This window comes from Galleria mellonella, unplaced genomic scaffold (assembly GCF_026898425.1).
Source record: "Galleria mellonella isolate WM207_F2 unplaced genomic scaffold, CSIRO_AGI_GalMel_v1 utg38, whole genome shotgun sequence".
Lineage (NCBI taxonomy): Eukaryota > Metazoa > Arthropoda > Insecta > Lepidoptera > Pyralidae > Galleria > Galleria mellonella.
This window is the reverse complement of record NW_026442090.1, coordinates 7,609,368-7,627,830: the sequence shown is the minus strand read 5'-3', so window position 1 is coordinate 7,627,830 and position 18,463 is coordinate 7,609,368. Positions and strand designations below refer to the sequence as shown.

Sequence of the window (18,463 nt, the reverse complement as noted above, 5' to 3'; positions counted from 1 at the left end):
GCCGAGCCAGACAAAGGAGAAGGGGCGCGCCCAACTCCGCCTCTTCCTTCCCCTCCCCCCCCCCCTCTCTAGGGTCGGGGTGTTGCCTTGAGGGAGGCACACCCTACATATGACCCTAACAGGTGTGCGCACGTATCCGTGCCCTCTTGTGATGGTAGGGTGGGGGGACATTCCCCATCCTAACCACCTACAGGGCGGGCCGTCGCGTTGGATACTCAGTAGTCGTACAAACGGGAACCCGGGATCCAACATAAGCGCCTCGAGGTACGTCGTGTGGTTTTTAGTGGGTACGAATCCCACACACCCCAGCTGCCCTCCCTCCGGCAGAGGGCACGGTCTTGGTGAAGATTTTCCACACGTTAAACAAAAAAAAAAAGGTATCGGCACGGACGGGACTGCTGCGGCAAAGGCAGCTGCGTTGCTTCCCGTGCCTGGAGAGCGAGTACATGCTCACAGAGTGAAGTGCTCTCATAAGGAGGACCACAGTGGTGCATGTTTCCGCTGCGGTATTAATGGACACAAAGCTGCGGAATGTGCCGCCATCCCGCGATGTGTAATCTGCGCCGCGGCGGGTTTTCCGGCGAATCACTGGGTGGGTGCAAAGACTTGCACCCAATCCAAAAAGAAGCAGCCGAAGCGGCCAGCCATTCAGGCCCCCTCTATAAGCCACGGGAGAGAGGAGATGGACACGGACCAAGGTCCATTCCACTCCGGCGACCAGAGCGGCTAGCCGCCGTTCGCCAAAGGACCGGCGTGACGACCGCGGGGGCAGTTCCACCCCAATCAATAAAGCCCTAGGAAGTCGCGCGCGTATCCCCGTGCGTTTCCCATTGAACAGTGGACGGGCGCTTAACATTAGGTGCCCGCTCTATATTTTGAGTCGGGGCCCGCAAGCCGGTAAGGGCCAATCCCGTTGGGGCTCGGTGGACTTCGAAAAGGAACCCGGGTCTCCAACCATAGTGTTGGGGGGTCCCCAACGGGCGGACGCGGCGAGGGATGCCGTGGTGGTTTTAGCTGGTAGGAGTCCGGTAGTACCCATATGCTTTCCCCGGAGCATATGGGTTTGCATGTTTGAAGGTTATTTCTTCACCTTATTGTATGTTTCTCATTATATACACGATAAACATCATCATTCTCATAGCCTATAAATATGCCTTTAATGGCCTTCTTATCCATTTTATTGCGATATTGTTTTTAAACATACGCATAGCATCTAATAGCTCGTAAAGTACCTTACCTGCCACTCTCATGGGACCTGCGTATTGAGCACATACGTAACAGTGTTTATTAACTCAAACCATAGCACTTGCGGTAATTTTACTCTCGCGTACATTATCGATCCCGCAGCTTCTACTACAACCATTTTGCTCCGGCGTGTAAGGCATTGTTAGTCGATGCTGAATACCATATCTCTATAGTATTCGGCAGACCGCTTTTTATACTATGCCCAGTTTTTTTTTTATATCACTGAGGTAGTAATCAAGCATACGGCTTATCTGATGGTAAGTGGTTACTGTAGCTTATGAACGCCTGCAATACCCCCCTTTTGAAGAACCCCGAAGAAGCTATTATAGTTTCTTTCAGTATATGTAAAATATTTTTTTAACTTCTGACTTTTCTCTAATGAAGAAGATTAGCCGATAGCTTGAATAATTGTTCTTGAATAATACAAAGTATCTGTATTTTGAAATGCTGTCGGATGTAAAGGGACCGTAGACGTCGACGAGAACAAGCTCACCAACAGCTGTTGCTCTTTCCCTAGTTCGATTCGACGAACATAACGACGATTTCCTATGTGACGGCCCATATATGCAATCTTCACACTTTACTTTGTTTGGACTTACGTTTATGCCTAATTCACATGTAACCACGCGAATGATATGCTTCTTGTCCTGATAAGCAAAGCGTACGTGGTATAGGTGTAGCATATTGGAGTTACAGCATTCATCTCTACTGATGTACGCTTGTTTGGCATGATGGTCTTTATGTCCAGTTTGTAGAGTCCACCATGTGGAACTCTCTTGTCTACAACTCTAGTTACACCTTGGAATTCTAGATTGTATTCTTGTCTTGTACTGCTAATGTTGAAAAAAGATTTTTCGTTAGAGGAAATACTAACCACACATCACTTAAAGTTCACTCGGTACTCCAGTGTATAATATTTATCTACTACTATTTCACCTCTCATAATGGAGAACAGAGTGGCTTACCAGACTGATGATGAGAAGTAAAATGGAAGTAAATAAATATTATACACTAGAGTACCGGGTGAACAGACAGATATACACTTATTATTACACGATTTACAAAACACAATAGTTTATGTTGACACACGCGTTTATTTAGTTTTACACATGTGAGATCCGGATAATAACAAATGGTAGCTCTAAAAACCACTTATAGACTTTATATTAGTGCTATTCAACATTAATAGTTATGAGGTAACAAACATAAAAAAATAGAAAGGGATTGAGGACTTCCTTCTCTTTGAAGTCAATTGATAGACAGTAAGTTAAAAATTATTGGCATCCATCGACAAATGTAACTTGCGTCTGTTGATCTAAAAAATTGATATTTATAATAGGGAGGATAAATCCATAATCAAATTTCATACGTATGATATTCTATATATTTTTTCGACTGAGAACACGTAGATGCATGTAAGATGTGATTCTAATAGAAAATATTACTTATTCCATGAACAGCAGATCGCACTAACGTGTCTTTTTTATTAGTCCTATTTTTTTTTATATAACCTAGAATGGCAAACAAGCTGACGGCCCACCTGATGGAAAGTGGTAACCGTCGCCTATAGACATGAGCAGTACCATAGACATAACAGACTATATATACTGTTTCGGTCATGATACCCCCCATGCGTTGCCATTCCTGAGAACTCATGTGTTATTCCTCTGTACCCTGTAAATTCACGCCATATCCCACCCTTCAAACCGAAACACAGCCATGCAAACACAACAAACATTACGGTTGAAACACGAATGGGACAGAGGTACTCAAGCAAACGACTTTTGTACAAAGTCTCCCTCTAATAAAGTCAGACTGGAAAAATCTGGAATACGACCGCCACATTACTGAAAAATCCTAATAACCTGGAGAAATTGATAATTACTGAAGAAACCGAAACTTATACGTCATATTACCAAATTACATTTATATAAATTTAAAAGTTTAGGCGCACTTTCACATTTTAATAAATAGGTAATGATAAAATCCTATCGAAAACATAATAAGTATAAAAATGTCGTCCCGCAATGCAGTTGTAAGATCTCGTGTTTTTCTGATCTCAGCATTTTGGTCAGTATACATTTACAGTACAATCAGTGCACGTAATTAAGGCAAGTATCGCGCCCGTGTACTCACACATTATCAACATTTGAGTTATTAGTAGTTTATTATAATCTATTATTTTACATTAATGCCATCTTTTAATTAAAATATTTTATCAGCAGCAGCATGCATAGTGTATAAACTATACATCTTTTGGTCCCTCGGGCTTAACGTAACGCGAGTAAATTTATCTGGCAACAAAATAGATTACAAGTGCATTGGAAATCGCTAACGTAATTTAGCTAGCAGTATCATTGGTGAGTCTACAGAATCTTATTTATCTTTCCTATCGAATATCATATCTTGTTCATAATGGAATTGGTGAATGGTATTTTAGCAAACCAAATCAATTGATGGGGGCCACGGATTAGTTCCTGATCAATTTTCAAATAGACGGTGACGATATTATAAAAACGATTAAGAACTTTAAAAGTTACTGGCAAAAGCATATACTTCGTATAACGTACTTATACTTTATAATGTAAGGGTATATAGATTTCAAATTAATCATAATCTAGCTTTGCGAATTTAAAGAACGATCTCAGGAATATTATTCTGGAGAATATTATAAAAAAACAACCGATTTTTACAATGAAATACGCACCTAAATTTTTTTATAACACGAAGGTGGCAAATAAGCATACTGTCTGTCGAATGGTAAACGGTCACTATAGCCAGTGAACGCCTACGACACTAGAATATATTACGTGTGCGTTGCTGACCCTGAATAATAGACTAAAATCTCAAATTCACTCTCCTAAAATGATGAAATTTTTTGGCACTTATACTTTTTAGGGTAATTAGATGTGCTAATTACGATGTTCTATAATGGAGCTATTACATGCATAACTTTACCATGTGTCGAGTATTAGTACTGGAGCTTTCAACGGCATTTGCGTGGTAAACTTTTATACTATGGACAGATTGTCATTAAAAAACAAATAAGTTCTTATATTATAGGTAAATGCATCTGGACTAACTAATTACTTAGATGTTTTATTACAGCAATGACCATTTTTCGTAAAATAAGAGGAGAAGCAATGTTTTTGTAAAAAAAAAAAAGTATTTTCATGCATTTCGGATACCTCTCAACTTATTTGTCCTATTAAAATAATCTATATGTCAGTGTTGTAGAAAATTTAATGAACATTATCTTGTCTTTGTCAGTTTTCTGCTTACTCCAATAGTTTTTGTATCACAAATTTTTATCATCAAATGCACCTAGAACCCTATTTTTCCGATCTTTCCGCATATCTATACCGTAGTCTCTAGGAAAATCCTCAACAGGGAGCTCAGTCCATAGCCTGAACGTTCGCGAGAGAAAATTCTTTTGAATATTTGAAAATATTTACAAACTGATCTTTTAGAATAAAAAATTATTGAACTATCCACCGCAATACAAAAGTGGGAGTTTATAGCACAACCATTTGGCAACGAACAGCAGTAGTTTGTAACAGCTGGAAAATTTCACCTGTCCGTTCTGAAGGTTCTATTCCACAAACCGAACTTGTCAGCAATTGACTAGAGGAAATCTTGAGGCAACAGAAAAGCAGTTTTAAAGCGATTCAGTGAACTATTAACAATATTAACCTAGAGAGCATTACTGAAAGACGGGAATATAAAAAAAATACTGAAATTTTAGTCCAGACCAATAATAATCGATTCTCTTCAATGGGAAATAGACAATGAATATGAAAAAATCTTCAGCAGGCACGAACAGCAATACGATAATATAAACTCAGATAACTATCAAACAAGTTAACCTCTTAGGTAAATCAACACTACAATAATAAATTAATTTTCAACTCTCATATGAGCGGGGGGAAAGGGATTGTTAGTAATGGAGAGTGAGAATCCCATTGCTAGCAATATACCCAACCAGGTCGACCTCCTCGCGGTTTCCCCTGAAAACTATCATAGTTAATTCCTGATGAATTTATCATGATGGGCTAACTGGCCTGTTTTCATTCTCATCTATCACCCTTCACTGGTGTTCCGTCAGCGTACCCCGTTAGCGCGGGTGGAGTTATCGTAACCATACCATTTTCACCCATCAAAAACATAAAAAAAAAACTCTCATATGAGCTGATCCTGCTAAACCAAGCATACAACAGCAGTCCGCAGCAGCTATAAAGAAAATTCATGACACCATCAACGAGTGAATTGTGACAAGTGAGTTGAATTCGTCACGATCGGCCAACTGACCTCCTTTCAATCCAAGTGAGATTGAGAGATCATCCCTCACTGGTGCTCCGTCAACGTATACCAACAGCGCAGGCGGGGCTACCATTCCATTATTATCCATAAAAAAACCATCTTGTTTAAAATTTAAATCTTTCGCACAGCAATCAGAATAATTTATCTCAATCAAGTAACAGTTATAAAACGTATGATCTTTATTGCAAACGGGGCATTTTTGTTGTATAAAATCATGTAGCTTATTGCAATGATCATGCTATATCACATTACGTAACATTCTTAGTCTAAGAACGAAATATGAAGCAGAAAACAATTTTTATTTTTATCTATGGTTTTGCCAAAATTGTCTTTATAATCACAGGAGTAATGATTATTTTTCAACAAAAAACTGTCACTGTGTCATAAGAGTAATGTGAATCAACATACTTCGACATACGTAACCTTTGCCGTATCATCAAACGTCGAATCATCGAATATGACGATCGACCTAATTCTGTCAAATATATGTGTCGTTAAAAGACACGCGGGATGTCCAATTGGTAACAGCAAAGGTCAAAGTTTAAACAGTAGAGTAGAGGGAGGGAAGGGATTAGTAATGCGCACTACCAGCTCCCTTGCAATATACCCTGTCAGGTCGACTTCTACGTGATACCCCTGGAAATCATCGAACTGAATTCAAGTGTATTCATCACAATGGGAGAACTGATCTGCCTTTTCATCTCAATTATCATCCATCACTGATGCCCCGCCAGTGTATACCGTTAGCGTAAGCAGGGTTATAATTATCATCCATTAAAAAAAAACAGTAAAGTAGATGATAATAGCATCATCATGCACGCTCTTATATCTCATATTACAGTCACTAATGTCGAGCAGTCCACTAATGTCATGGTTTGGTATACTCATTATTTTACGCTTACACATTTTGCTCTGCTTTAACACTTACGCGCTGAACACTACTGTTTTTTTTTTATTTGAGTTGTCGTGAGATAAAGTGAAATAATGAAATAGTAACCCCGCCTGAGCTATCAGTGTACACTGGTGGGGCACCAGTGAAAGATGATAAAGATGTAAATGAAAGCAAGTCAGACCATCATGATGATTTTAACAAGAATTAAACACAATGGTTTACAGGGGGAGCCGCGTGAAGGTCGACCTGATAGGGTATATTGCTAGCAATGAGACCACTTGTCCTTATCACTAACAATTCCTTCCCCACTGCACTACTGTTACACCGATTGCTACATGAAGAAAGTTTGAGACGTCTCATATGCAAGCACGTGATTGCAGCTGCTAACAGTCCTACCGTCGCTAGGAAAATAGAGGCGTAGTAATGTCTTCGTAGAAGATTTCTTGTATTCAAAACCCATTATAACAGTAACTGTTTATTATTTTCTTTTATTGGATTTATTCCGTTGATCGATATATATTTACTGTATTATTATTAATCGCACAATCTCTAGTGCAAAGATCACCGACTCAATATTCACTTCGTTTCTAATTTTATGGAAATAACAAAGATATATACAAACGAAAATATAGTATATTTATGTTGTATTATAATGCTGACTCTGGTTACTTGTTACATGGAAGGTAACTTGATCCTGATATCTAATTTGCAAGCTGCACTTTAATAAATGTCGTAGTAAACTTTCTCTGTCATTTGACACGCGCTATTGATAAGAAATATGTAATGATGCTACGAGTATATTGCTAATTATGTAAAATTAAGATGTAAATTTATATTTATTTAGGGTATTACACCTTATGGTGTAATACCCTATTTCTAAATCTGTGATTTACATGAGATGCATCAAAATTATATTGCATAAAATATTTTGCTTTTTCATTATTGCTCATTTATCGGAATTTGTTGAATAATATACATTTATAATTTCTTAATTTTGTTATAAGCGTAAACTGATAATATACAATAAAAATAAAATACGTAATAAAAATGTTAAAGAGAATAATTAGCTTGATGATGATTAACTGTGTCGATTTATCTGAGCAGTTATTAATGATGATTAAATATCATGATTATTATTTTGTTTTATTGATTTATAGATTTCATGATATAGATATCATTGATGCTTGCTAAAAATAAGTAACGGAGTAGAGTTCAAACGATTTTGCTGAGCCACAGGCATCTCGTCATTGGGACAATAACAGACATATTAGATATCGGTTATCCAATATATAATAGTAGCTCTTACCCGCGGCCTCGCCCGAACTTATATTTTGTTCAACAATTCTGGTTGTTGGTATAGATAAAATAATTATAAAAAGGAAGCCACCCCCTTTAATGAAAGGTTTGATAAATGTTTTGAAAAAATTTTGAAGCAAATCGGACAACGCAATAAAAAGTTTCATACAAAAGTTAGCCCTATCTTACCTCACCCCCTATAAGCTATTCGTAAGAAAATCTTATAACCGTCTCCAAGATCAAATTTATACTAAAATTCATCATAACTTTTATCATTAACATCATTAACTTCAGCTGTTTAGGCGTGAAAGCGTAACAAACAAACTCACTTTAATATTTATACATAATATTAATTAGTATTGAAATGAAAAACCCTAAAGCAATGAGTACATAGGTGGTACCAAAATGGGTGATAAACTAATTTTCCGTCCAAGAATGTCCAGAGAAACCTAATATATTATTTAACAAAACGACAAACCTCTTATAAACCTATTTATATTTTCTTTTTTGTGTCAAATTCCCAATTTGAAAGTTACAAAGCAGTGTAATAATTCAAATAGGTTTGTATGTTTAATATTTACGAATAAAGGGGTTCGACTATTGATAACTTAGGAACTAGTAGGAACGAAGGAACTAGTTTCTCTATATAGTTTGTGGTAGAACTCCATTGGAATCCTTATTTATGTCCGGGTACGCTGAAAACCGTCGCAATGGTAGAAACTTAGATTGTGAAGTATACAAGTACGTACTACTAGTATAGTATTTTATTATCTATGGTTATACTAAGTTTATAAGTAGAAGTTCGCTTTTCTACTTTTTAAATATGGTAATGCATTGCTTTTTATTTACTGGCGATTTGCCCTGAATTCGCACAGGTTCACACACGCGACAAACGTATTATGTTTAATAGGCAATTTTTAAATACTTTAGATTGTAACCCAAGGTAGTTGAATAATTATGTAGCTTATCCCTTAGGTGAAATAATTTTTTAAATCGGTTTATTAATTTTCTAGTTTATCCATTATAAACAATTATATATACATATGTGAGTATACATTTGTGACATCCCTATTTAAGTAAGAAGTGAGATATATTTTATCGGCATTGATGTACTCAGAAAGGAAACTACTATAATGTCACTCTACCCAGATTTATTCTTATATTTTAGCTATTAATTTTAATAAATTAGCGACATTTCTACTACACTTACTGGGAACTTTGTTTAAATAAAAAAAAAAATCGCTGTTAGAGATTCCTTATAATTATAATGTACAACTAGGTGTTTTTTCAAGTCCATTAACAGATATTTAAACATGGTAGTATCTCTACAACAGAATTCACGATTACAAGGATAAAAATCAAGCACATTCATTTAATTCTATTCACTAGTCAAATTGATATTATAATAATATAATGTCAATATCATAATCAAAAATATTACATTAAAATGCATTTTATCAACTGAAATAAAGTTATAATGATAACAATCTATCTAAAATCACAAAATGATTAGTCACTCTGGGGATATTTTAAGTAATCCTTTAAGTATTATTCATAGCACGACTCTGCCATACATTACATTTATCACAGCACTTGTAAAAATTGCGATTGTCAAAAGACGAAAATATTTACAACTCATGTAATTAACACAGTTGAAACCCCCAGAGGATACATGGAGACTCTGAAAAGAGCAGTCAATAACATTTGCCAAATTAATTTTCCCCTCAATACTACTTACACACTAAATAAAATTGAAATTATTTATCTACGTTGACGACGTTTCCTGTTCGTGCGAACGTGATTTCCATTTTGAGAGTGGCCATGTGACGGCCCACTGGCTGATGGTGGCGGGACTGGAGGCGCGGGTGGTTGTTGAACAATAGCTAAACCCATCATATGCACAGTAGGTGTATTTGTTACAGGACCATTGCGTCTTTGCGACGTCGCAACTTGGCTATTTTGTACATGAGCTAGTGCATTAGTTCGATCCGCTGGAGGTTGGGTTGCGTTGAGCGCCGCCCTTAGTCTCTGTCGCATACGTCTACGTGCATTGCGCGACAAGTGTGCGCGGTCAGGACCGTCGGATTGATTATTGATGGTGGGTGGCGGCTCCACAGCAGCTGTTGCTACTGCTGTACGTTCAGCATTAGTGGTTTGGCTGCCTCTAGAGCTGTTCTCAATTCTAGACCTCATTTCTGCTTCTGAACGTACCAGAGCGTTAGCTTCGCGGCCGAGAGTAGCGAATGCACGTGATAACCTAGCCACGTCATTCTGCAAGTCCTGCAGGAATGGTTCTAGATTATGAGATACAGGAGCACGACCATTGTCACGATCGTTGCCTCGACTGGCCACCCGAAGAACGGCCCGCGGCTGGGTCTGGTGCGCTAGTTGGTCCGTAGGCGTACGACGGACAGATAGCTTGCCGCTAATTGCAGCTGGCGCGATCAAAGCGCGAGCATCTAATCCGGTCATCATCAGGCAGTGACCACGTTTCTTCAGTGAGCCTTCGCACGATCTAACAGACCAGACCTATAAAACCAAATATATACGGTTTTATAGAGTATTCTGTCTCTTTCCTGAGGTTAACTGAGAGAGAATGCCTTTAGTATTAAGTCTGCCATGTACACATACATGCACTAATGAATAAATAAATAAGGTTAAATACGGGTATACTACATACAAAAAAAAAAAAAAACTGTTTTGTATAAATAAATTTTTAAGCGGTTCACTACTACTTTTCCCATAACTTTCTGTTTATTAAAAGAGAAGACAAAACTTGCGATCCACGCTATTCCGAAACTCAAAGAGAAATTTGATGATTGTGTCGTCATTGTAGAAATTTTATTTCTAATGACAATTATAAGGTAATGATACAGTAGGATAATAAAATCTGTCTGCTTATTCTTCCGCTGATTTGGACGAAATTTGGCATAAAACAATAAATCATAAGGACTGAGACATTCAATATCTAATAATTACTTTTCACTCAACAATATATATACTCACATATACTTAGAAAATAAAATACTTACACAGTCAGAAAAAATTGCTTCTCTGTCGTTTCCTGATATCGTAACGGTGTAAGAAAACACATGTGCCACCCAAGGCGATGCCGCCATTGACAACCACGCACAAATTGAATCGTCTAAAAAAATATTGTTTTACTTGTAAATAATGTTATACTTAAAAAAATGTAAATACATATAAATAAAAATAGTAATCAAGATGGAAGGAACAGGTTGACCAAAATGAAAACTGCTAATACAGATGAATGGTCTGAATCAGATCGCAGATAATTTTCACACCGGAAATGCAACACAGCCAAATAATTAACGATTCTTAGTTTTGATGTATGTGAAATTTTACTACCCACACGAAGAAAGATATTTACACCGCGTGGCCAATGGTGCTTCCTCGTAGGTAGTTTTCGTACGCTTGTGACGTCGACCTTACACAGCTGATTCTATGCATCGCGGTATCGTAGATGAAATGACTAAATATAAATAACGGGAAAAAAAAAACATCCAGAAAGAATTCAGTGCTTCAGTTTGTGCCCAACCTGTGCCTTACACCCTTTATATATCTAATATATAAAATTCATGTGTCACGGTGTTTGTTACCAAACTCCTCCGAAACGGCTTTACCGATTTTTATAAAATTTTGTGTGCATATTGGGTAGGTCTGAGAATCGGCCAACATCTATTTTTCATACCCCTCAATGATAAGGGTGACCCACCCCTAAATATATTTTTAAATTTTTTTGTCAATTTTTTTTATTTTTATTATATTATGACTAAGCATCGAAAAATACACACAGCTTCAAATTTTTACCCTTTTACGATCAACTCCTGTTTTTTAATAGCGATTTTTATCTTCCGAAAAAGGGTTGCAAGATGGCAAACGAAAATAATAATTGTAGTACGAGAAATTTTCATGTATAGTCTATAATTTTCTTTAATTATATCTTTTTTCTCTATTTAAATTAATCGTAAACCTTTACCGATTGATAACTGATCAACCATTAATCGATCAGTTACATTACGGAGTTAGGATGAGAACGAAACCGACCTCCTTTCTCTCACTCTATACAGTTTACGTCAATTTTTTTTTTTTTATGTTTTACTTCTGTCACGATCATAGCAGTGACTGTTATACGTCATCATATCATTTTAACTTTTTAGTGCAACTTACATATTAATTTTATTCTCATAGTGAATTTATGATTATTTTTAAGCTGCTATTAAGTGATCATTGGTACTTTGGACAAGGCATGGCCGCATTGTCATACATTTAAATTTAAAAATCAGCCAGCTCGGATGTGTTAAGCATCAGAAAAGTGCAACTAACGATAATTGAAACATCACCAGAACCATTGCACGGCTTACTTATCCGTACGGATCCATTCTATCCTGTTCCTAAAGTCAATTCTCACATTCAATTCATGTTTCCAAATGGCATTTTTTTGGAGTAACAGAAATAGTTCAAAATATTGCTGCAAACAGCCAAAAAATTAATTCTACGTTCAAAATCAAAGACCAAGTTTATCACAAAGTGGGCTCATTGCATAAATTCAACAAAACATGCAGATAATAAAAAACGTTATCGAAATTCAGAAGCGGAAATGTATTGCTACCACGACTCCCTATAATTACTACAGATGTGCCAATTGAATTCAAACGCATTTAATTCCCAATTAGATTGGCATTCGGGCCAAATCACAAGGCCAAACGTTGTCTGTTTGTGACTTAGATTTGGGTACACTATGCTTTTCCCACAACTACATGTGGCATGATCTCGCGTGAGGAAACCATCCAGATTATTTGTATTGGCTAAAGACGGACTGACCAAAAATATTGTACAATGCATTGCGCTGAGAGATTAATCTTTGTTTAATCTCTCAGTTAATTATTAGTAAAAATATAAAAAAAAAAATATATCATCGATGTATAGATAGCTATCAAGAATTGTAATTTAATATGTATTTGTTGTTTTGAAAAATTATTAACAAAGTATATTTTAATTGCCTACAACACTTCATTCCTCTTTCAATTATAATTACATCCTAACACAGTTATATATAGTGTTAGCTATTTTTGATTGAACCTAAAAAAATATTTTCTAAAAATAATGTATATGGCAAAACAACGTTTGCAAGGTCAGCTAGTATTTTTATAATATTTTGTGTATATATAAAGTAAAATCTAGCTATGAATAGAACACTACAGTATAAAGATAAAAATATGTATAAGAACATAAATAGGTACATTGTATTAAATATGGTGAATAGAGTCATGCTATATACCTAAGACCAATACACAAGTTACTGAACTATATCCAATACATTTCTGAGATCCCATGAATTTATATCAAGCAAATAATTGCGAATTTAAAATTTATAACAATAAATTTTGATAAATACTTACCACTTATTTCAATAATAAGAAAGAATATGCCCATATCTGACACTCTCACTGCAGTCACAATCCTGCCTGGTGCAGTGGAAAATTGCCAAAGTTGAACATATTCTCCATCTTCTGACTGACCCTGCACATAATACATTGTTGTTCAGAAATTGTTTATTTGGTAATGATAAAAGGAGAAGTGGAGTGATTAGTATTTCCAGAGGAAATTAGAGTATTTTGGAGGGGGTTTAAAAACTACAAGATTCATAATAATTGGATATGGCTACATTCCACTAAAGGAAGATACCGAATAAAAATTATCAGTATGTGTATATCTGTCTCACCTGTTTCTCTGTAACTGTGCTTACATGGCTATTTTTCAGTTTGAAAGGCTTATGGCAGTAAAATTTCAGAGTAAAGAGGCATAACACCATAGCCCTTAGAAATGACAACACATTAGGAATACTGTGGGTATGTATTCTGTGATGGCCATAGAGCTGTGCACGTCTATAGGCAATAGATATCACTTTTTATCAGGTCATTAGTTTGTTTGCCATTTAAGTATCATAAAAAATGAGCCATTATAGATTTCTATGGATGAGTATAATGTTCTATGATATAACTTTTTAAATATTTATTCAGGAACATGGAAAATTGTTCATATTTAAAAATTCTGACAAAACAGACATTACTATACTTCAGTTTGAAAGCTCTTAGAACTGGTGTATGTTGCATAAAATGTACAGGTCTTTATAAATTAGTTAATTATGTTTGTAACTAGAGTGATGATGTCAGTGACATAGTGTACCTAACTATAACAATAATAAAAGGCTGTTAATATCGCAATATCACATTATTTTTAAGAATTAGTTATGATACCTGCAGACAAAGTTGCTTTTGGATTAAATTCTGCCAAGACATTTAATTTTATTGTTACTGATTGGCTTATCTTAATTGATTAGATAGTATTGCTATGTATATTGAATAGTTAAAAAAAGTATATAAAATAGTAAATATAATAGATACTTATCCACTAGGAATATTTAACTAATACATTTACCTCAATAAGATCAGGAGAGTGGAAATAACGTAGGTGATTGAGCAAACGAGCAGCTGGCAGGCGCTCTCCATTTCCATTCTTGCAGCATAGACAACGGAATAAACCCTTGCATGCCTGGGGAGCTCTAAGTGATGAACGCTGAAATAATTTAATCATAATCATAGTTTAATTTTATTAAACATAACAATATATTAAAGAACAAAAACTATTTATGGACAATAAGAAATTGTAAAAACATGGGGAATAATTCAGTATTTAATTTTTTTTTCAACAGTCTTAACCCTGTTTTTAATGGCTATAAATGGTTTTATGACATGTACAATGAACAAATTTTATTGGATACATAATATATAAATTTATAACTTACACTTGAAACCTCAGAATTGTTTTCATCATTTTCAACAGGACTACTCTCGGTTTCTACGTCAGGCGCATCAACAGGCGCCGAACTCTCCACAAGTTCTGCTCCTGTTGTTATTTTTCCACCTAATTTCTGTAATAAGTCATTACATTTATTCATTATGAAATAATAGAATCTACAAACATATTTTAGAAATATTTTAATAGTTTCAACTTACAAAAGCTCGCAATTTTCTAACATTTGCTATGAGTTCCTCCATAGCATAATTGCGTGTACCAAAAAAAAGGGCTCGGCAAACCGGACACATATCCAAGCGCACTTTACACCGTCCACAAACATGATGTCCTTCGTTACATTGAAAGATCTGACCGGAAGGAATTTCATAGCACACAGGACACTGCAATAGATCGTCTAAATCTGGCAAAGCCTCAGGCTGAAAAAAAAGATTTTAATATATAAGACAGTTAATTTATTTTTCTCAATCAAATTTAAAAAAGAGGAAAAGTATTTCTGTTTTGATGACTATTTTTTGTAATTGATGGGGATTACTACCAAGATAGTCCCACACTTGTTAAGAATGAAATTTCATAATTGGCATTAAGATACTTCATAACATTCAGACAAAAATACAAACTAATTCAGAATAAACTGATTTTTAAAGATTTTCAATATTGGAATGACAAGCTGAACAGTTTACACACAGAACAGCATTACAATACTGCTAGTGCAAATTACTATAATGTGAATGGGTGAAATATTTATAAAAAAAATATAGTTTAATATAACTGTTTTATATAGAAATTACAAGTTTATAATATTATAGGTACATTTCAGTACCAGTTAATTTTCAGCACCAATGTAAATTTACCTTAATTACATATTATACTGGCATGTTAATTTTATACAGAATTAATTTGTCTTATATGCCTTTATATGAATACAGCACAATAAATAAGTGACAAAAATCTATTTATAAAAAAAATAGATTATTAATATTACTTTTTAGTGGATCATGTTTACAACATTTAATTATTTTTTTCTTTTTATATTGTCATTTGTTTTAAATATTAATGCATAATAATGATTATACAAACAAACAAATAAATATATGTAAAAATATTATATAAGTAAGAAATAACTTGAAACTTATACAACAGGGCCAAATTGCTATTGCCACTATGGTTTAAATCACACAACACAGTAATGTATCTTCATGAAGTGGTCCATCAGTTTGTTTGCCATTATTACATACATATAACAATATTGTTTTAAGAAAAAGATATACTTATTGGTTTTTGAAATATATAAAATACTAAACATACAAACAGTTATTGTATAATAAAATATCAACTTTCAGAGTCTTCATCATATCAGGCATTAAATGTCCATTGAACATAGGCACCCCCATAAGGGAGGGTTTTGCCAGTAGTTGCCACTCTTGGCAGGCAAATCGGCAACCACAATTAGGTTTTTGGTGATGTTATAAGAAAGGTGCAGCTATCAATCCCTCTACCATGAAATTCCTCTAGTTACCTCTTATAACACAGATGGAAAAGGATTGGGTAGCCCATTTTATACCAGGACCAATACCAAGCATTGTCAATCTTATTTAACTTTTAATTAATTTAGATTTGGTTCCACAAAAAATAATACTGACTTTTAATACTCCAACAATGACAGAAATAAATACTCAAAGAATTATCTGAATCAGATTAAAACTGGTAAACATACTAAATAATATTCATACAAAAAAATACAAGTGAATTTGTTGTTTTCAATTTGTTAAAAAAAATTAAAATGAAAAACTGAAATAAAAATATACCCTCATGATTTAATTTTATTAAAAATAAAACAAACTAAAATTAAAAATGATACATGAATTTATTATATATATTATTTAACACCCAAATAAATATTAAGGTTTCACGCGTGCCAAATACAATCCTAACAAACAAAAAAAACTACCTGGCAAAAGGCAAGCCCATTATTTATATTATTCATATGAAAAAAATTACTGAATAGGTACGATATTTTATTTCTGCTCCGCAGTAATTACTATTACTGATTAAATGTATCAGTATTTAACAAAGTGAGTGTAAATAAAAAAAAACAAATAGCTATAATAAAATGGAGGTACAAGTCTATAACATAATTTAAATCAAGGATAGATATGTCATCATTTTGTTGAACAATTATGATTATATTTTTTACAAATTGAAAATGTAATAGTAAAAATATTAAAATATGGTAAGCTCGTGCCTAATTCAGTAAATCGCTAATAATATCGACCAACCGACAAAATGAACAATGAAATGGAAGTTACGAAGAAATAATACTTTTATAAAACAGACCTTGATTTCCGCGTTTCCTGCCATCATGATGACGCCACTGTTAAAAATGGCAAAATATATTTAAAATAATAGTGTATATCAATAATGCAACTATTTATAAGATACGCAGAAACAAAAACAAAAAATTAAAGCTAAGACGCCACCAGCTGTCTCTTAAACAAATGGCGTCGTGAGTCTCGTTATTTCGTATTTTCGTTACCTATCGTTTCTAGGTTTCTATTCTTCGTCTAGGGTTTCCGATACCGATTCGATATTACTGAATGTCGATATTTTGGATCTAAACTTAGAAATTTATTTTTTATTTTAATATATTATTTAATTATTTTGGACCTCGACCTTAGGATACTTTTTTATATTTTTATTATAAAAGATTTATTTCACAAAAAAACATTGACCTCAATCCTGGAAAAACCAGTTCTTTTGTTTTAAAAATTAAACTAAACCGATTTTGATAAAATTTCTAATTACTTTACTAATTATTTTATTAATCTGTAAGTATAGCTTTAGATAAAAAAGAATGTTCTAAATCAGTTTAGAACTGACGGAGTTATGAAGCAACAAAAAAAATTACACGATCGAGTTAAGAACCTATTCCTTTTTTGATGGCGGTTGAAAATAGATATGTATGATATATAAATAAGAATGTACAGATCAATATCAATAAGTTTCGCTATACAGGGTGTAATCGACAGGTTCACAAAAACTGAAACAGTGAATTCAGATCATTTCATTTAAAAAATTTTTAATTTTTCCCCGATTTTTCTCATTCAAATTCATGTACTCTATGATATTATGTCATAATATAAAGAAATTATAATATTTTATAGTGATATATTATGAAATACCAAAAAACAGCAATGTAATATTCGTATTAAAATGCTACCGCGACGCGCGTAATGAGCTGTGTGGGGTCAACGTTACAAGCGTATGAAAACTACCTACGAAGAGGCGCCATCGAGCGCGCGGTGTAGCTATCTCGTGACGTATGGATCGTAAAATTTCAAATACACTGCGCGGCGTCAAAACTAAGAATTGTTAATTATATGTCTGTGGTGCATTTCCGGTAGGAAAATATTCCGCAATCTAATTCAGATAAATGATTTGAATCAGCTGTTTTCGTTTTGGCCAACCTGTTACTTCCACCGTGTATATTAATTTGTTGGTATTCAGCTTGAAATATCAGTTTATGTTTTCGTACTAGAAGAGAACAGGACAAACACAGTATAAAAGTACGATAATATTTAATTTAAGAACAAATACAGAAAAGAACGATTGTTATAGATGTGTATCAATTCAGTTTAAAACCATATCTTTTTTAATTACAACCGGTTAATAGTTTATAGTTTTATGAAAATTAACCTATTTCAAACAATTACTACATTATTTTTTTAAGGAATGATCATAGAATGGCTACCCCGCCCGTCTAACGATATAGTCTAGCAGGGCATCAGTGAGGGATCATAGATGAGAATGAAAAGTTAGATCAGTTAGCCCATCGTGGTGAATCCCAAAAATACTTGGGATTCAGCACGATGA

At 34.5% G+C, this 18,463-nt stretch overlaps 1 protein-coding gene across 1 annotated transcript; it reads right to left on the bottom strand.

Moving 5' to 3' along the window:
- Positions 1-8,992: 8,992 nt before the first annotated feature.
- LOC113522990 (uncharacterized) lies at positions 8,993-17,135 on the bottom strand. The gene is made up of 7 exons (XM_052897970.1): positions 16,928-17,135; positions 14,794-15,009; positions 14,583-14,708; positions 14,216-14,353; positions 13,177-13,297; positions 10,786-10,898; positions 8,993-10,282 (listed from the first exon to the last, which is right to left on the bottom strand). Exons 1-7 carry the CDS (start codon positions 16,952-16,954, stop codon positions 9,515-9,517), a joined length of 1,509 nt encoding a protein of 502 aa, XP_052753930.1. The 5' UTR covers positions 16,955-17,135; the 3' UTR covers positions 8,993-9,514.
- Positions 17,136-18,463: the final 1,328 nt, after the last annotated feature.